Source organism: Pelobates fuscus, chromosome 2, assembly GCF_036172605.1.
Source record: "Pelobates fuscus isolate aPelFus1 chromosome 2, aPelFus1.pri, whole genome shotgun sequence".
In the NCBI taxonomy this organism is placed as follows: Eukaryota; Metazoa; Chordata; class Amphibia; order Anura; family Pelobatidae; genus Pelobates; species Pelobates fuscus.
The window spans coordinates 39,472,193-39,494,282 of record NC_086318.1 but is presented as its reverse complement, the minus strand read 5'-3'; the positions used below and the strand labels follow the sequence as shown (position 1 = coordinate 39,494,282).

Here is a 22,090-nt window from a genome sequence, read left to right as displayed (position 1 = left end):
TACGTATTTAATTCGCTATCAATCAGCAAGATTTCTGGCTCCCAGGTATCTTTTATACAGGTAACAAGCTGAGATTAGGAACACTCTCTTAAAGGGAGTGCTCCTAATCTCAGCTCGTTACCTGTATAAAAGACACCTGTCCACAGAAGCGATCAATCAATCAGATTCCAAACTCTCCACCATGGCCAAGACCAAAGAGCTGTCCAAGGGTGTCAGGGACAAGATTGTAGACCTACACAGGGCTGGAATGGGCTACAAGACCATCGCCAAGCAGCTTGGTGAAAAGGTGACAACAGAATATTCGCAAATGGAAGAAACACAAAAAAACTGTCAGTCTCCCTGAGGCATATGGGGGGAGGGTGATGGGGTGGGCATGTCCCCGTGGTTTCTAGTTACGCATCTGCATTTGCCATCTCCTTTCAAGTCTTGTTCCTTGAAAACTCACTATGCAGGAAGGCACTTTTGGCTGGCCACAGCTGGGTTCACAATCCCTCAAAAGAAAAAGAAAGTAACTTTATGAGGGACCTACTACAATTTTTATCATCTTTCTCAGGGCTTTTCAAAGAACCAAGATGTTGGAAATGGTTAGGGGTGCCATCATAAATGCTAGGGTACTTTACATAGCTCAAGGCATGGGCCCCCAAGTCCACCACATGGCCCACCCTTGAGTCCATCCATAGGACCCACCCGTGAGTCCGCCCACAAGCATAAGTAAAGTGGATGCAGTGTGTGTATAGTGGATGCAAGGAGTGTGTGTGTGTATATAGTGGATGCAAGGTGTGTGTGTGTATGCGTATAGTGGATGCAGGCTGTGTGTGAGTGTATAGTAGATGCAAGGAGTGTGTGTGTATAGTGGACGCAAACACAAAGTGTGTGTGCATATTTTAGAGTGGCCTTTTATTGTGGCCAGCCTAAGGCACACCTGTGCAATAATCATGCTGTCTAATTAGCTTTTTGATATGCCACACCTGTGAGGTGGATGGATTATCTCGGCAAAGGAGAAGTGCTGACTAACACAGATTTAGACAGATTTGTGAACAATATTTGAGAGAAATAGGCCTTTGTGTACATAGAAAAAGTCTTAGATCTTTGAGTTCAACTCATGAAAAATGGGGGCAAAAACAAAAGTGCTGTGTTTATAATTTTGTTCAGTATATATATATATATACACACACATTGGGGGTAGAGAGACAGGCCCCCGTACAACTGTATGAGCTGTACATCTCTGATGGTGGTGCCAGAAATGGTTGCTAGGTCACTCGTTGGTGACTGTAAAAAACACACATAGTCAATAGAGGCTTTAGAGCTACCTTAATGTCTTATTTAGATCACTATATAAGAGGGACTTCTGATGAGTATGATTTCTGTAAGTGCACAAGTCAAGCTGTAAGTACAACAATCTACAGAGGGGTACTTACAGTTTGAGGAGCCTCTGATGAGAGTGTATTTTGTTCTGTAGATTCCATTTAAAATCATTTAACAATTATTTGATCAAACAATGTTATTCCTTATAGGCGTCAAAAAGATACACATTTCAACACAATAAACAGCTGGTTTTATCCTCTCTGCTGGATTTTGATACTTATTTCCCTTTTGGAAGGGAACATCTGGTGAACGCCAATGGGAAAGAAATTATTTTAGAGAGAAAAAAAAATTAGAAACTTTTAAAGACATTTATTTATAAAGAAATCTGTTAGAAAGTCTAATTTCTACTAAATGTTCAGTAGATAAGTGATATTGCAAATTATTGCGTCTGCGAAGGATTAATCATGGCTATTACATTTTAATGGATCTTTTATATTTTCATTGCAGTAGACTTGCTAATCTGTCCTAAGACTAGCACCGTGCTCAAAAACTCTTGATGAGATCACACGATTAATATATGATCGGAGATGTTTTGTGCAAGGCGTGCTCATAATCAGTGTTCCTTGTCTGGCTCTATCCTGGATCTAGGGCACAGGCAAGCTCTGTTTTAAAAGTGTCTACTATTTCTCTAATTTCAAGAGCAGATATTGAATTAGTCGAATAGGAACAGATAGTTCATGGACACTAAACATCCTTAAATATAAAAGGTAATTTTTATAGTAAATTACTCATTATCAACTTTATTTGAAATGCCCCACCAAAGAAAAGCGTCATAAATTACCCAAGTTCCACACTCCTTGTTGGACAGCTGAAGGGTATTCATCCTTACCAAATGCTTCTTTGAGTCGTATTCTTTTGTTGCAGCAAGATCCACCAGCACTTAGAGTTGCTGGGCATAACATGTAAGCAGTGTCGGTGCAAGGATTTTTGCAGTCTAGGCAAAATAATAATTTGTCGCCCCCTCCAATATGCGCTGCCCATTATGTGACATCACAATACCCAACCCATACGATCTGTCATATGAACCAACAGTGTGTGTTTACATTAAAAAGCCTGCAGAGACAGGCTATTGACATCAGAACCACTACATTAAGCTGCAGTGGTTCTGGCAACTATGTCCTTTTAATGTGAGGTAAGTTAGAGATTAGTGCCATTAATAATATACTAGATTGCCTACTTACAACCAGATGAGGATGATGACATGCTCTGGCTGCAGTCTGGCTCCACTGGTCTGGTGTAGAACAGGCTCTCTGGATGCTGTTTGTAACTGTGGTCACAAAAATCAATGTTCTGGGGAAACGGGAAGCAGCTCCATTTTTGGGGCCCCTTCCACAGCTCAATGTCTGTGCCCCACGGCCTGACGGTGAGTATGCCCATAAGACTCACCCATAGATGATCTAATGTGTGTGCTTATGGAATGTAGGGTATAGGGATACCACTTTGTGTAGGCAATGCAGTGTGTGTGTGCGCGTAGTGGATGCAGTGTGTTTTTGTGTAAAGGATAGAAAGCAGTGTTTGTTTGTGTGTAAGGGATGTATTGTGTGTGTAAGGGATGCATTGTGTGATTCTGTGTTTGTATGTGTAAGGTATGCAAAGTGTGTTTATGTGTATATAAGGGATGCAGTGTGTGTGTCTGCAAGGGTTGCATTAATTCTCTCTAAGGGGTTGAATTGAGTGTGTGTAAGAGAAGCAGTATGTGTTTGTGTGTGTGTGTGTGTGTGTGTGTGTGTGTAAGGGATGCATTGTGTGTTTCTGTGTGTAAGGGATGCATTGTCTTTGTGTATAAGGGATGCATTGTGTGTGTGTGTAATGGATGCATTGTGTGTTTCTCTGTGTGTAAGGGAAGCATGGTGTGTTTCTCTGTGTGTGTGCATGTGTGTGTGTGTGTAGAGGTGCATTTTGTGTTTCAGTATATGTATAGGGATGCATTGTGTGTGTGTAAGAGAAGCAGTATGTGTTTGTGTGTGTGTGTGTGTGTGTAAGGGATGCATTGTCTTTGTGTATAAGGGATGCATTGTGTGTGTGTGTGTGTAATGGATGCATTATGTGTTTCTCTGTGTGTAAGGGAAGCATGGTGTGTTTCTCTGTGTGTGTGCGTGTGTGTGTAGGGATGCATTTTGTGTTTCAGTATATGTATAGGGATGCATTGTGTGTGTGTATTGTGAAAGAGAGAGTTTGTGGGGTAGGATAGGGGCTAAGAGGGGAGCAGAAAAAATATATATTAATGTTTTGAGTCTTACATCCCTCTTTAGTGTATCTGTTGCAAGCCCCTTGTTTGTCTCTTATCCCCCCTCTTTATATGTCTCATACGTCCTCCCAACTTCTTTGTGTGTCTTATTGTACTTCCTCCCAGCCTCTTTGTGTGTCTCCCTCCGGAGCCCCTCTGTGTGTCTCTTTCTCCCCTACTAGCCCTTTTGTGCTTCTCTTTCACCCATTCCTTGCCTCTCTGTGTGTCTTCCACTCCCCTGTCCCTTAATAATCTCTTTCACTCCCACCCTAGTATAGCATGTCCGAGCTCTGCTCCGGTCCGCGGTACAGGATCTACTGTTTCCTGTACCCGGCAAGACTGAAAGGAAGTGCTCACTGATTGAGCACTTCCTGTCACTCCAGCCGGGTACAGGAAATGGATGCTCCTGTATGGTGGACCGGAGCAGAGCTCAGCCACGCTACACTGAAGGACTGAAAGGAGGGAGCGCTGTGTGCTTCCCTCCTGCTGATCCCTCATATCTTGCGCCCCCAGGCCAGTGCGCCCAAATGGCGCTCAGGTGGCTGCAGTATGAGGGGGGCCTAAGTCGCCGATGGGAAGCGCCAGCCCTGCATCTATGAAAAACACGACAATGTGCAAATTAGCTAGCAAAATGTTAATGAGAGAGAACATCAGAATTCCAGCAGGTAGGTCAGACAAGCTTAGATCTTACACAATTAGGACTATGAATTGACAATGGAAAAGAAGTGGGACAGGCCTTTTAAACACTGAAAAGACCATGAGTCTTCTGCGCCAGAAATGAGTGATACCATCATGACATCGTGACAAAGGACACGTGAGCTTGGCGTACATTGTCAAACATGCTGGTGATATGAAGATGAAGCCAAACACATAGCCTACCTCACAGTTATGAGTAAATGTATTTATTTTTAATGCTGGTGTATTCACTGAATGGAAGGGATAGAGGAACTGTCGTGTTTTATACCTTCTTCTGAAGAGGGGTAGGCTTATGGTGATTGTACCTCTGGTGGGAGCATTCCCAAATCTTGGTGAGAGATAGGTATGCCTGTTAATCTTTTCTCATACCCAACTTTTGTATATAGTTGCAGGCTAAGCTGGGGCATCAATAAGGCAGCACAAGCTGCTGCCATTGGGTTCCATAACAGGGGGTGCAAATATGCAAAATCCCTAGCTCCCAGGATTTTAATTTTTAAATATAAGTTCCTCCAGAACTTTGGCGTGAAAGTGACATAGTCTGCTGGCACATCTGAGACATCACCAGATGTTTCAGCAGTCCTTCTTTCTAAAGTGATCCTGGCTGAAGTCAAAATCTCCTAATTTGTTCTAAAACAGTCCCTATTTTAAGAAAGCCTTAACAGAGCATCAATGTACAACAAGCATGTCAAACTCAAGGCCCACAATGAATATCTTTGTGGCTCAGCAAAGTTATTCATTACTAGTAGGGGGGCAGGGCTGAACCTGGGCCAGGATGTGAGGGGCCTCGCGAGTAGATGGAGTGTAACAGGGGACCGAAGTGGTGGACAGCTGGCCACCTAGGTGCGCCCCTGGAGCGGTAATTACTCTTAAGGCAGAGTAGGCACCTGCTTTCTCCACATTGCAGGTGCCTACTCTGCTGAAATATACCAGGCCGTGGGAGAGTAAACAGGAAGCTGATGTCAGCGAGGGAGCGCAGTCTATTCTTCCTGCTCCTCACTGCTCTCACGCATCCTCTGTGGTGATGCCGGGTGCTGGAATATGACATAATTAAACTGTGCAGGTGAGGGAGCAGTGAGGAGCAGGAAGGGAGACCTCCAGAGAGAAGATCCCAACTGGATCCCAGGGAGAAGTCCCACACCAGCTCACAAAGGTAGGGAGAAATCATCAATAAATAAAATGATTTGTGAGTGTGTGCAAGAATGTGTGAATGTGTGTGTCTGTCAGTGAGTGTGTGTTCAAATAGTAGTGGGAGGATCCGCTTTGGCACAGGGTGCGGATGGCGCCATTGGGGGTATACCAGAGGATGGACTATGGATACTGCTTGTTGGCTAATGTTGTTTTCTTTTAACATGGGCAGGGGTTTAGTAGGGCAGGGTGCTGGGATTTAGTAGAAGGGTGGACTGGAATTTAGTAGAGAGAGGGACTGGGATTTAGTAGAGAGGGGTGTGGAATTTAGTAGAGGGGGGTCTGGGGTTTAATAGAGGGGGTGCTTGGGTTTAGTAGAGAGGGGGCTGGGATTTAGTAGAGAGGGGTGATGTTTTTTTTTATATACTGTACTTTTAAAAATAAACCTAAGTTTCTATGAAAATATAAGTTTTTGTTTTTTTGCATGCCACATAAACTTAAACCTTGTTTATTTGGCCTTTGCTAGCCATTGAGTTTGACATGCTTGATGTACAATAATGAACCTCACTTTAGCATATGCTGGTCATGCTAAAATGTTCTAGAGGTGGGTGATTTATATGAAAAAGGAAAAGTTCACTTTGTAGTTGTTAATAGAAATGTCAGTATTTTCTATTTCTCATTACCACTGTGGCATCCAACCTAAATGATCAATCTAAATCAGTGCCAAACAATTAGTATAAGTTCTCAACATTTACCTTATTATTATAGGATCACTGTACCTTAACCATTCTATAATTAATTGCTACCTTGTGAAGTCATAATGTCTAGTTTGAAAATATCTCCAGGTATACTCTGCTGAAGATCCAGACCTAAATTTTATTTTTGCTAAAATGGTTTTACCCAGGGAAGGGGCACTGGTAGGGGAATAAACCACAGAGAGTTCAGTAAAATGACACTCATTTCCATGTACCATCTGTGGCCAAACTGGGACCCTAAGAATGTCTCACTTATTGACATACTATAAACAGTAAGCTGCATAATTTGACATTCTTAGTTATCCCTGTGCAGCAAACTGTTCATGAAATTTTGATTCTCCATAACTTTATATGCTAACTATTTATCCTCGGTTTTAAATAACTTACCAAGCAGGAGATTAAAATAAACACTATGATTATTAAATACTCAAAAATAACGATGTCATGAAGGGACACAGATATTGCATAGTTGCAGTCAAGTACATTCAGTAGCTAAAACTCCAGGCTGAAATAATAAACCCCAACATTATATTGCAATAAATGGCAAAACTCATCAACATTATATTTAGTAGATTTAATGTATTGTAGAGTTGGCATTTTACAGATCACATAGGCCAGTGGCAAGAGAACCTACATAGACCAGTAGCAAGTGTCAGGGTACTCACCTGTGAGACAGACGGCCAGACGTGGTCGCTCCTGGAATTCCCAACAGGGGACTTGAACCGGGGTACTTATCTATCCCAGTCCTGCTCTCTACCTCTGAGCCACAGCAGCTTTACCAGAGACTTCTGATTCCGGTCTTGTTCACCCTGGCTTGGCTACTACACCGGGGGCTGCACCTTGACTTGTCTGCTTCTCACCTGACTCTGATCTTCATCAGCAGGGTATTTAAACCCAGCCTCGCCCTGCACTCATTGTCAAGTCTTTGATCTTTGTTCCTGTGTCGTACCAGTGTTCCTGTTTATTCTGCTTCGTGTATTTGACCTCGGCTTGTGACTACGTTTATTCTACCTCTGGCATCCTTTGACCTCGGCTATCCCTCGACTATCCTGCTGGTTCTGTCCTTGCCTGTCCTGCGAATTTGGTACTGCATCCTGCACAGCCCCCGTGCACAGACCCACAGGCCAGGTGAATTCTTACCTGACCACCTCGGCCTGTGGCTATCTGCAAGGGTGAGCGTCATATCTGCGCTACAGACTCCCAACTCAGGTAAGACCCTGACAGCAAGCCACATTTGAATTCTGTTTACAATGTTTTAAAGAATTAGTGCTGAAGGTTGCCTCCTCCTGAACTAGTGTAAAATTGGAAAACTCTTTTTCTCTAAACTATGAATTTTTCGATCATTGAAAACTGAACAGCAAAAAATAGACAAAAGCAAGTGTAGCAAAGCTGGAACTATACCTGAGTTGGCAAATTTTTCCATTTAGCTATATTCTCCTAAATTTTGCAATTTGGATTTCAATTTGCTACCATTCAGCTTTTAGCCAGTAAACCCCACTATATTTGTAATGGCAGTTTATTCTGTACACTGCCTGACTTGTCAGATTACACCACATTCATGCTGGGCTGGAATACAGAATCACAGGAGGTGAAAATTCCTGAATGTGTTGTCTCTCATCTAACAAAAAAAAAACACACACACAAACACACACAGACACACAAACACACACAAATTAAAGAAGAAAACATTAAGAGTCACTGTTTGGCAGTATAACTGGCACATATATCGCATCTCCTTATTCTGGATTGTTAAGTAAGTTTAATTAAGTTACTAAGTTAATGTTCCACGCTATCAACAGAGAATCTTATTGCAATAAACTGAGAAGAGGGAATACGAATCTTAAATTACCTCATTTTTTCTCAGTTGGAAATAAGGACCGGGGCAGCCAGTTGTATCGAAAGGTTTCCAATTTCTCGAGTGCCCTGCAGAAATGCAAGTTGCTCTCTTGCAGGCAACAGGAATTCTTTACCGTGAGCAAAGTATTGTAAGAAATTATCAGTTCTCAAGTGACTACATTTTTGGAATTATGCTTATAGCCTTGTAATTTTGCAATAATTCAGTGGTTCACAGACTCAGTAAATAGAAAGGAGCGAGCGTAATGCACTTAACTGTGTGTGTGTGTGTGTCTCTGAACGTGTGTGATCCTCAATGTCATTTTAACAGATTTGCTAAACAGATAGAAATTTGTGTAATATATTTAGCACATGTGCTGTGTGCGTAGCGGCTGTAAGATTGTGAAAACAAATACACGATAAAAGAATGGAAACAAAATTAAAGAAATTTGCAAAGTTTGACAAATGGTGGTCTGTACTTGCCACAAGCTAATTTCTTGCAATGATTAATAAGAGCAAAAATAATTGCATTTCATTAAGATTGATGACACCCTATTTGCCCTCCCTTCTCGTTTCAGCCCTAAAGTGGAAAGAGATGAAGTTCTCATCTATAACGGCTCCTGCTACGTTTCCATGGCAGCAGAGGCAGAGATAGAGTGCAAGCCTCTTAATCAGCCAATTACTACGAAGATTACTGAGATACAGAAAAATTGGGGCCAGAACACTCAGGTATAATCAAATCTCCTTTACAGACTGATTCAAACACTTTAAAATTAAATTTGTAATAGTGTGTACATTAAGAAAAAAATAAATACAATTCAGGCAGAGGTATGGCAATACATAATCCTAAACGCTCGTGGAAGTTTGAATGCCTGTTTTAATGCAGAACAACTGGATTTATTGTTAATCATAAAACAACTCAGTTAATCATATAATTTATTATAAACAAATGAGGGCTATTTCTTCCACATTCATACACGCTTCTAATTTATATTCGGTATACCTCTCCGCCTTTAATGTTTTCAGTCTTTAACCCTTTCTGTGCAATTTTGATTACAATAATATATTTTTTCATGAGGTACTCTATTTCATGGGCTTGGAGTTTAAAATTACGAAGGGCATAATATTATGATTTATTAAAAAATGTTTTATTTAACCCCTTAAGGACCAAACTTGTGGAATAAAAGGGAATCCTGACATGTCACACATGGCATGTGTCCTTAAGGGGTTAAAATACTGAGCTTAAACGTAAGGTGAGCCTAGGAATTCACGGGAGAGGAGTAAATTCTGTGTGCGGCATGCCCCAATATTCATCTGACCCTGTATTTTACACTATTCCTTAATGTTGTTTGAAAAAAAAAATCCATCTTTTTTAGCATTTTCAGTCTGCCACAAATAAACCCAGTACATATACAAATAAATAGTGTGCACACAACAATCAATTCACTTTACAAACATACACACAATGCCTATTTTACGCCCACTCAGACCAATCCCCATTATATATACCCATCAATATACTTTGCACCTCAAAACACGTAACCAATTTCCTTTCCACAATTCCACAGCCAATTTTCTCATCACTCCATTACATACATATACTAATTCACCACAAAAACACCTAAAAAAAATCCCCTATACACACACACACAGTTCAGTTATCAGCTTTCTCTACTCTAAAATGTCATGACGTCACACAGAGCAGACATTTTGGAAAAACAGGGAAACATAACAGGTATGGGAGGTCCTGACACAAGGTGTGGGTTTATGGAGCAAAATGAAATATTGTTAAAAATACATATATAGAAAATGATCAAAAAAACACAACAAAACACTCAACATAACTGACTGAATTAATAAACCCCAACATAATATTGCAATAAATGACAAAACTCATTAACATTATATTTAGTAGATTTATTTAGTAGATTTATTGTATTGTAGAGTTGGCATTCTACAAATCAAATAGGCCAGTGGCAAGAGATCCTACATAGACCATATAACCTACACATTGCTGCCAATACTGGAATGTCTTGAGAAATCCTTTTACACCCACTGGGTACTGAATGTTATATCTTATACAATGTATTATTTGGGTTTAGCATTGTAACCAGTAACATCTTGATCTAGCCCAAATTGCTCTGAGGAACACCCATTAGCTTATTCTGCTAAATCCCAACCCCTAGTCCTGCCAGCCATTACATGTGTAATTAAGCTGCTCTTTAACCCTTGAATAGAGCACCAAATTAGATACTGCCACATTTCATATGCATTCAAAAGGAATACTGTTTCTCATGCATACATTACTTATTATCTATCATTACCCCAGTGTGGCACAGATGCCTCTGCCACGAGCTCCCAAAGGATCCTGCTTGCTAGCCTCCTGCCCAAGGTTTATGGGCCCTGTAAAAGACATGCTAAAAGACCTTGTTCGTGGGATTTGAATTTATGGTTCAGGAACCAAACAAACCCACGAACTAAGGACCTCCTGGATGCTTTTTAAGCCCTACTGACACCTTTTAAAGATGCACACCTCAGTGTGCTAAGTGTTCGTCTGGGTGGCCACCGTTCATATGCATGAACACGTGGTGGCGGCCATCTTGTTTGCAGGCAGCAGTGTTTGGTCGTCGAGTGCATGGAACTAAAATAGGACACTCAACCTCGTGAACACTTCTGGATTTGCATCATCGCCTGAGTTTGGTTCTTCACATCTTGGAAGGACACTGTTTGGTGGAATTGTTTGCATGGACTAGGTGAACAAGCTCCACATTACAACTATGGATTATGTTCGGTAGTTTATTCATTTTTAAACTCCCGAAATGGACCGACCGCTACCATTTTTCTTAAGGAATTATTTTGGGCATGAGCCACGTGTGCGGTCGGTCAAAAGTTGACTTCCTTGAAAAGTCCGAACAACGGAACTGATCTGAGTGATTTTTGGATAAGTTGGTCACTCAGATCGGGGCTATCCAAGGATGTGACTCTTGTGGGGTTTTCAAGGATTTTGGGGTTATTTTTGGAGTGTTTGAAAATTTTATGTTTTTCTGTACCTGGAGATAATTGAGTTTGTACACTTCCTGACTCAGTTATCACTCAGGCACAAGGGAGGAGTTTGTGACATGTATAAATTCTGTGACTGTGCTTCCATTAAACAGATGACTTCCAAGCATTAAGCCTTGGCTCATGTATGGAGGGATATGCGATACTGGTGATAATTACTAATATACTGCTATATACTGCTATACTCTCTGGAGGAGAGTTCTGAACACTGGGAGCTGGATCCAGGACTCGGATCCAGGGTGGGAAGAGACAGTGAGATCCCAGTCTAGATGATGTGGCTAAGTGGCTGACAGTGCTTATGGTGTCCCGGTGAAGTGCTTATGGTAGCTCGGTGATAACTAGGAAGCGCGTTTGGCGGAGGTACCCAGTCCAGGTACCAGGCAGTCCACCACACCCAGTTTACATACGTTTTACATAAATGCACCATTTCCAACCTTATGGCTTCTTTAAACTGGGACTAATACTGGACTACAGCTCTCATCATTTTGTGTAAGAATTTAAGTTGCCTAAACATCCCGTACTTTGCAGTTAAACTTTTGCCCAGTCAAAATGTTTACCTTTTGCTTTTCAATACATTATTCAAAGTCCTGGTACCCACATGGCTTTGGCTGTTCTAAGTAGATTATGACACTTTTAATAAATGTCTGACAGTGTCTTACAGTTTGCAAATTCGTATTATTTATTGCTTTACAAATGATTGCCTTCCTCGTGCTAGTATTGCTGTGTTTATATAAGTTGAGTAAGTAACTTCATTAAATGAAACCTATAGATTTGCCCACTGTTACAGTTAACTCTAATTCAGAGGCGTTACTAGAAACCATGGGGTCCCTGTGTGAAAATTGCCCTAGGGCCCCCCTTTACATCTACCTCCCACCCCATATGTCCTTGCCCCATCATACGTCCCCCCCCCCACACATGCAGACAAACAAATACATATGCAGACACATACATGTAGACACACACATACATACACACACACACACAGACACAGAGACCCATACAAACAGACATACATACAGACACACATAGATACACACATACAGACATGTAGGGACACACACACATACAGACATACAGACATACACACACACACACACACATACATACAGACACACACATGCACTAACAGACACACACATACATGCATATACACACACTCACAGACATATCCACACATACACTCACAGACACATACACACAGAGACATGCACTCCAGACACATACTCAGGCACATACATTCACAGACACACACAATCTCAGACTCACAAACACTCACTCACAGACACTCACAGACACACACACACATACACTCACAGACACACACATTCAGGCACACACATACATTCCGACACACACATACACACACATACACACACACACACACACACTCACACACACACAAAAATTATTCATATTTTTTACATTTAGAAATGTCCACCCAGGCTCCCTAACTGGAGAGCTGGCGTGGATCTGTCCCTGGGGTCCAGTGGGGCTTCAGTGCAGCAGGCGGTTGTGTTCCTGGCAGAGACAGCGAGGGAGCTGTGTTCTCCCTGCTCTGCTCCCTCATGCCGCGTGGGCTGTCTACTGATGCCGGGAGCCGGAATATGATGTCATATTCTGGTTCCCGGCATCAGTAGATGGCCGGCGTGGCACGAGAGAGCAGAGCAGGGAGAACACAGCTCCCTTGCCGTCTCTGTCGGGAACACAGCTGCCTGCCGGGAGGGGGGGGGGAGGGTCCATTAAGTGGCCAGCAGGCCACCTCTCGGCCCCATTCACGACATGGGGAAAACAGGGGGGACGACAGCCCGGTCTGACAGACCGCTCGGCCACGCTACACACAGGCAGGAGGGAAGCAGCACAGCTCTCCCCTCCTGCCAGACACCCGCGGACTTGGGCTGGAGTGACTGTGCACCGGCCCAAAAGGTATTTAGGCAGCCCACGGTCGCAGGGGTCCCTTGGAGTGAAGGGCCCGGTCACAGCTGTGACCCCTGAGACCTTGGTAGGTACGCCACTGCTCTAATTTTACAGCACTTAGATTACCCATCATTTGACTATCATGACAAGGAAGAATTGTTGGTGTAGTATTTAATTACATAGAGATAATGGCTACAAAACCCTGTTATATACAGCATGCCCTGCCTCAGTAATTTACTGTAATTATTTCTTGCTGGAGAGATAAATATATATATATATTTTTTTTATGCAAACCTTCATATAATCCTTGCCAATGTTCACGGATCTCTATTAATCATCAGCAGAAGCTTTTATCTAATGTCAGAAAAAACTAAAATGTTTCAATACATGGATCAATCATTTCTGAGAAAATCATGCTTGCGTTTTACTTGTTTTATTAAAGTTACAAACTTATAGATACAAACAGAAAAGAACTGACAGAGTACAATGTCATGAAAATGGTTGCGAGGCCAACCATATTTTTCTGGACACATATCCCTTTTGCATGCTGATGGACAGTGCATGAAAAGTTTACAGATCTACTCATTTTACTATAACAGCATATAAAAAATCTGGACGCCCCATTTAGCCTGAACATATCGCCGTGATTCAAATTTCCCCATTGAAACTCCCTGGCACAATCCCCCCAACTATATTGATTTTATACCACCATATGATGGGTGATATGGTAATATAGGCCAATGATTGGCGTTGGCATTGATTGCTGCCGGTAATGCAATTTAAAAGGGTTTTATGTAGTAATCAGAAGCTGATGCTTTGTAAAAAGATATGAGAGAAACCTTATTATTCATCCTTGGGATTCAAATGCTAAAAGCTTTGTTCCTTAAACACGATATTGCTTTTATTATTTAATTCCCCGATGCTATAGAAAAAAATGAATGTGCATGATGTTTACCCTCTGTAACTCATGTATGCATTGTTAAGACATCCAGTTAACCTATTCATAGCTCTGTTGTTGGAAGCTGTAATCCTCATTGAGTTTTATGTTCTCCCATTAGGGAGCTTGTATTGTTTTATGCATCGGCGGTTGTTAGGAGCAGATAGACTGCACTGGGTCTACTGCTCCTCAGTAACTGCTCCCAGTAGAGTACATTCCATACAATTCTCTCAATAGCTGCTAGGAATGTTTGTGTTTACAGGATTTGGCTTAAGGTAGATGCAGACAAATGTAACTGGGTAGAGGTCTGTTCAAGGCTCTTCATGTCCGTTCTGACATTGGATTCCTGAAAATGTCACTTTTGAAGTTTCTTCATTTCACATGATATTTAATTCTTTACAAGGATAAAGAATTGTATAATAGAACTAAATGTAATATTTTCTCATAGAATCGGATAGAACATAACACATTCTCACAGAGACATGGCAAAGCAGAAGCATTTCATAGAAACATGTAAATGTGGTGTCTTGGAAACTGCATTATGTTTTTTGTACATTCAGTTACAGTCCAGTTGGGATTGAAAAATATGCAACATCATAAGGTGTGCACCCTAAAGCCGCGTGTATATGTATATATATGTATATGTATATATATATATATATATATATATATATATATATATATATATATATATATCCATACACACATATACAAATACACTGTTGACATCAGCCATCAGATCACGAGGTTTGCAGAGATTGGGGGGTGGACAGCCAATGGAAGGGAAGGTGAACTGAGTGTCTTAAAGGCAAAGCGACACTTGCACCTTTCCATTGTGAATTGCAGGTCCCGTGGCCCCCACATAATGGCGGTTTAAAAATAGCATGGCAGCAGTGCAGCACGGAGCCTCAATTTTGAGGATTGATTAGGGTAGGGTGACCACATTTCGAAAATGCCATTCAGGGACACTTCTTTGCCTCTCCTGGACCCCCTCTTCACACCAGACACAGCAGCGTAGCATGGGTTTCACTGTCCATTCCCCCATATTTCATATCCCCCCATATTTTATGTACACACCTCCATTTCATGTCCAGCCCCCATATCTCATGTCCATTCCCCCTTATTTCACATCCCCCCCATATTTCATGTCCATCCTTCTCCCCATTTCATGTCTATTCCCCATTTCATGTCCACCCCCCACTACTGACTCACTGAGAGGAAGGGGGGTGAAATCAAGTCCATGATAAATATTTCAACCCCCTCTCTCATTCCATGGACTTACCTGGTCATAAAAGCTCCTCTCTCTTTCCTCCCATGCGGCTGTCTGCAAAGAGTGCTGGGAGGAAGTGATGTCATTGCATGTGACCTCACTTCCTCGCAGCACTAGGAGGGGAGGGAGAGAGGAAGGGAGGGTTGCCGCTCGCACATCTCCATCAGCAGATCCGCAAATGGGGGGCCTACAGCGCTGGCATAGTGGGGAAGCAAAATGCGGGACTGTCCCATGCGATCCGGGAAACATGGACACCCTAGATTAGGGTATGCCCAGGCACACCCGGCACCCCCTGTGCACACGCCTATGTGCAACATGTTATCACAGGTGTAGAAAATCACTTACTCACTTATGAACCTAGCCCAATCACATATTTGAGGCATACATGTCAGGCATCAAACACATCTAATATCTTATCTTCACTTACACAACTTAACAGTGTGAAAGCCTATTGGGAAATAAATACTAAAAATTTAAAATCTAGTGAGTTTCTGCGACTACCTTTCATTCCCATACAGTATACTCATTAGGTTGTGTCATTGTACAAAAAAAATATATGGACAGAAGGATCTAAGTATTGGTACCCCCACAATCTGTAACCAGCTGGCTATTAATAAGAAGATGGCGAGCGTTACAAAACTGTTATTTAACCTGGATTATATTGACTATTTTATGATACTTTGGCTTCGCTACGTAAATGCTGCATCTTTTTCCCGAATGGACTATAAATACGCCGGTTCGTCAAACGAACAACCGACCACCCGGCTCCTGGCGTGTGCCGCCACTTAACCCCGGTCACCTCTCCAACTACCGAACGGTCGACCACCCGGCTGAGAGCGTGTGCAATCAATTGATCACCAAGGGAGTTGCGGTTTGCGGTTAACCGCAGGCTAATTGACGGCCCGAGTATATATCCGTTCGTGCCTTATCTACCGATGGTTAAACTACCGAAAGAGGCACGAACGGGGACCACCTTCAATCTGGCGTGTGGTAGCAATTAGAACATAGAACATTGCGGTTAAACACAGGCTAAGTGGCCCTTCACGGAGGGCTAACTTCGGATACCGAACAGCGATCACATCCAGGCAGAGAGCGGGGATTCGGGCACAACTCTGGCCGGTATTAGTTCCACGAGTTGACGCCGAGGTCACGCTGCCTATTGTTGCACATAAAAACATGGCCGCCAGTTTCAGCCTGCGGCCCAAATACACGCACAGACTTTCTTTCGACGGAATACAGCTACTGGTTCGCTATTTGGTGGATTAGTGCATACGGACCAGAGCTATAAAATGAGTGGTTAAAGTGCCGAAACATCTATGAAACTGTTAGAGTTATGTATTTTTAATGTGTTTTCTGTGTGGAAAATAAACGTGGGTTTTGGGCGCTTGGAGATAATTGTATTACTGTAACCGTTGGATTCATTATCTCCAAGCTGGGCGGTATCAAATCCAAATGATTCATTGTATTTTCATTGGTTGATGCCTTGTGTTATCCCTGTATCCCATCAGGTCCAGAGGGGACTGTCCCTGGACCTGACAGTTTGCATAAATACCGATCCCTTCTTAAGTGCGTGGTTATGGTTATCCCCATATTTGTTTTCTAAAATAGGTGATATTGAGTAGCCTCATATTATTTAAAACTGTATCATGTGTGCATGCACTCTTTCCTTAATCTGTATTCTGCAAAAAAAGTTGGAAAACCGGAAGGTGACTTCAAATATGTTTGTGTGCAGTGTGGGGCCAGGGTATATCTGGATGCATTTGCTTCTGTGTGTATCTGAAAGCATGTGTGGCAGTGTGTATGTGTATAATATGTGTATAGCATGTGTCTGGCAGTGTGTATTTATGTGTGTGTACATGTCTAGTGGTGTGTATCTGTGTGTTTGTGCATCTGTATTTTGACTTGTCAGTTTGGTAGTTTGTATCTTTGTTTGCATCTAGTAATGTGTATCTGTCTGTGTCTGTGTGTCTGTAAGGTTTTGCAGGGAGAATCCAAGTTCAACGTTTGAATAGTGGATCCAAAACTACTTTGCAACAGGAGGATAATAAAATTAGGACTTACCAAACTGTATCATTTTATCATCAGGAAACTGTGTTGCAAAGTAGTTTTGGTTCTGTGATGGGATTTCAGCTAGGCCCACAATTTAGTAGGCCTAAAATCTCCATGTGGCATATACAAGTACAGGTATCTGTTGTATCTGTTAATTAATTAGTTACATGTAGCTAAGATACTGTCATCAATGTACTGAGCATGTGGAAGAACTGAAACCACATTCCATTCTCCTAAAAGGGCAATGTTGCCTGTCCATATAAGGTGATCCTGTTTGTTGATTGGTGTAAGGGTACAGATGGGGGATGCATAGCTTATAAAAAGCCTCTACACCATGTGCTCAGTGCTCAGACATTTTGAACAGGAGTTCAGCTGAGACCCGATCGGTGAGAATAAAGACCTTTACTTCCTGAACTGACCTGTGTCCAGACTCTCTGGGCGTGGCTTCTTCAGCGTTACCCTGTAACAGTTCCACCAAGCTGGGAGGGGGTAGAGCAGGAAAGGTAGATCACAGAATATTGACAAACAAAACTTCCAGGATGCTTTGCCATCTGCTTAAATCTGGGGATCTAACTTTTTGAGACATCCAAGTTTTATGCCAGAAGCTTACTATTAAACTGAAGTTTTTTTTCTATTTTTTTATGCTCTTGGTAAAAAAAAAAAAAAAAAAAAAGTAATTGCAGGAAAACAAGTTTTAATGTTTTAGTTATACAGCTTGTAAGTGGGAGTACCTATAGAAAGTTTGGTGAACTGAGGCTGTCTTTATACAGCTTGTAGGGTGAGCTTACTTTTAGATCACACATAGTCATGCTTCAGTTTGTGTAATGGGAGCAAGGATGTGCTTCCACAATAATTTGGTTAGGATTTATACCAATATTCTAATGTTATAGACATATAAAAATAAGGGTTCAAACACACCATGCATACTACAAAGACCAATCAACAATCTTTAACCCCTTAAGGACACATGACATGTGTGACATGTCATGATTCCCTTTTATTCCAGAAGTTTGGTCCTTAAAGGGTTAAGAACATTTATTATCACTCTGCAACTTGCAACCCCTTGATGTCTGACTAATCGAAGCATAGATTAATATACCAAACACTTTAAAGTGCACTATATTTTTTTAAATGCTTTTACTAAAAAAAAAAAAAAAAAAACTACTAAAAACTTAAAAACGTAAAAAGCTTATCAAATATCTTTGGTTATCATAGGACACAAAAAAAGTGGAGTGTACATTTTATTTATTGCCACCTCTTCATCTATACATGGTTCATAGCAAGGCTATAACAATGAATCCCAGGGTTTACTTATCACACATCTGTTTTATCATTTTCTAACAGATTGTCTGTCTGTGAGTAGCATGATATCATCAGAACAGTAGGGTTTACACAAATAGAAAAGAGCAACTCAAATGTGCCTGACATTAGGTTTGAAATAAAAACCAATGGTGCGGTAGCAAAAATCGGGAGGGGAAAGATCGAAATATTCCGCAGCGACAGGGAAAACTTTAGCACCAGAAATAAAATAAATTGATGGATACTGGAGGAGCAGTCCACTTAAATAGTGTGCATATGCATTTAAATTATAAGTAATTAAAAGTAAATTGGAATTAATGTTAATCCAAATTAAATTATTGTAAGTAAAAAATATCTGCTGGCAAATTACTTAATTGGGTCATGCATGTTAAAGTAGACTTTATACTTTATTAATTATATCAGACAGTAGTTTTGAGAAAATAAATAAATATATATATATATATATATATATATATATATATATAGATAGATAAAAATATAACATTTTGTAGCTACGTTTATTAATGGAGAGAGCATTATAATTTTTATACTGCCACATTGCATCAGTGTAGCATGTAATATAATTTAGCTTACCACCAAACTGTTCTGATTGTCTATCCCACAGGACTTAATTAACTCAGAGCTATATGTCATAATACCATTCAGGAAGGGGAGCAGAGATGCAGTGTTGCAGAGTACCTGTCTGCGGCCACCTTTAGTATATAATGAGATGTCATTGAGACTGACACTGATGGGTAGTTTTAAAACATGCTGAGAGTGCAGAAGGAGGAATTTCATTGCTGTTCTTATAGGAAGTTTTGGTTGGGATCAGTCTCTCTATTAAACTTTTGCTACTTAGTTTCTACAGCTTTCTTCCTAGACTAGTGAATTAAATAAATGTACTGGCTGCACAATTATTGTAGGCAGTGTGTATAGAAATTGTAGACATGTCAGGAATGAGGACAACTCAACGTTCCCTGCATAAAGAAACACCAATATCCCATCCCTTTTATTACTTAATGCTCAGTGGGTAGCGGTGGGGTACGTCACTGTCTAAAGATTTTGATTGAATATAAACAGAGCAATCATATAGATGGGTGTTGTGTATCTGAAAGAGGGGTGTCATGTGTCTGAAAGAGAGGTACCTAAGAATACTTCTTGCGTAGTCAACTTTTGGTCAAAGTGCAGGTAGAGGTTCTTACATTTTCTCTGATTTGACTGTAGCACCAGGTATTAAAGTGAAGTAATACATATAATAGTTGAGCTTTAGCTAGTCATTAAGTGTGTTTTGGAGTATCAGTGTTAGTATTACCAGCTTAAGGCATGTTTCCATGCCCGTCATTAAAAAGCGGCTATTGAGAATTGTTAATACTAAACGCCAAGGAAATATTATATACACAAAAAAAAACATGTGCTATGGTTTTTGTGTACTTAATGTGCGTATATCCCTAACTGGGTATTAGGAGTAGACCATTCAGCTACCTATCCTTCTCATTTTTCTTTAAGCACCAAATCCCTCCCGTTGATTGCTTCTATAATGAAATATTTAATCGTCCAGGAAAATATTGACATGCTTCTTTGGTGCAAACCTGCAAACACATGCTTATAGATGGGCTTTCATGCTTCCATGTACATGAATGCAGAATTTTATTTTATTTTTAAATATAAAATTCTTATTATCTAGCATGGAAACTTGTCGTTAGGTAACATTGTGTGTAGTTGTATACTTGGTGTTTAGATGCCATTTGAGAACCTCCAAGGTTAGTTCAATGGAAAGGAAAGGAAAGCCAACAATGGGGTCAATGCTCAATTCTAAGTGGAGCTCGAGAAAACCAGAATCCATAAAATAGCAGAACACCTTAAATTGGCATTTATTGGATCTAGATGTTTTAGTTTGTGGAAGAAGATGCTGTATATCTTGTATGAAGTGTATCTCTTTCCTTTAACTAATATCTACTTGTGTTATGGTGTACTCGGTGCACATGTTGCCAGACTCTGTCTTTAAACATTAATATGTAGGCTGTTATCAGGGGTATGGTAGAGGAGGCCTGCAACATCTCAATATGGAAATAATGGCAATGAAATGGAACTATGAATAAATAAAGAAAGTTGCAAAAACCCAGAGGCGAGCATTGCCACTATTTGTTACATTTTGGCAGATGTTCAGAATAATCTCGAATTTGATAAAGGTGGCTGGCAAGTGAAGGCTTAATAAACCACTTAAATGTGATATTCTATCTATACTAAAACTCAATCTACAAATGGTTATTTTACTTAAAACAATTGGATCTCTCGTTGACAGAGATATGCACCCTCAGGCACTCCAGCTGCTGTGAACCGCTACTCCCATGATGCTTTACCTACCAGATTACTAGCAGAGAATTATGGGAATCTGTCATTTGCTGCATTCTGACAGTAGGAGTTTGCCTGTTTCCATTTACTAAACATTTGGTCCCAGACAACAATTATATAATCCCTGGAATTTTTATGATACCCCCAGCCTCATCCATTTTCTAGTCTGACGAAAATTCATTTTTTATCAAAATGAATGTAACAAAAACAAAAGTAGCATCTGCACCGTTTCAAAAAAGATGTAGAAAACGACACAGAAAAGCTGTAAAAAATCTGAGCATTTTATAAATGAATCATCCTGCAATGAATGAGAAACAATAACAACATTTTCATATCATCCAAAGCACTTTACGCTTATACCATTTTATATTCATTCTATTCACTAGATCGTGGAAATAGTAATCAATATAGTTTATTAGCCATAATTAGAGACTATTTTGGTGGCAACTGATTTTATTTTATTAAAATAAAAATTAATATTCAATAAAATGTTTTATGAAATACATGCTACAAAGGTTTAATGGTGCAATGTTAATGTTTCTTGTCTACTCTTTACATATATGAGTATCTACATTGTAGGTAAAGGGTGACAGTATTTCCTTTTTCGAGCAGTAGAGTGACTAACCAGATCATTATTATTATTATTATTTTTATTATTATTATGTTATTATTTATAGAGCGCCGTCAAATTCCGCAGGGCTTTACAATGGGTGGACGAACAGACATGTAGTTGTAACCAGACAAGTTGGACACACAGGAACAGAGGGGTTAAGGGGGCCCTGCTCAATGAGCTTAAATGCTAGGGGGAGTGGGTTAAAGTGACACAAACGGTAAGGATAGTATTAGACTAATGACAGTTGCAGGAGAGGAATCAGTCGGGAGCTATTAACAGTTTAATTGATACGCTTTTATGAAGAAGTGGGTTTTTAGTGATTTTTTGAAAACCAGTGGAGACTGGGTGAGCATCTAACGGAGGAGGGAAGTAAGTTCCCCAGGAACGGTGCAGACCCAGGTGAGGACCAGTTTTGGTGTTAGGATTGATGTTTTATAGTTTTCTTACCTATTTGATAGTAGGTTCTAACACCATAGTTCTCTTTTTACACTGCATATTTAAGTGGACTTGACACGACTTGTTTTTACTTTAAAGAGAATAACATTTCATCTATTCATCTATACGTTGTGCTAGCAAAATTGGTACTGTATAAATG

At 40.6% G+C, this 22,090-nt stretch overlaps 1 protein-coding gene across 1 annotated transcript in view; it reads left to right on the top strand.

The window, feature by feature from the left end:
* Positions 1–22,090, top strand: part of PKHD1 (PKHD1 ciliary IPT domain containing fibrocystin/polyductin) — a 557,030-nt gene that overhangs the window by 99,289 nt on the left and 435,651 nt on the right. The window contains exon 34 of the mRNA XM_063441645.1: positions 8,580–8,730. Within this exon, the coding sequence (XP_063297715.1) occupies positions 8,580–8,730 (151 nt within the window). The remainder of the gene's footprint in view (positions 1–8,579; positions 8,731–22,090) is intronic.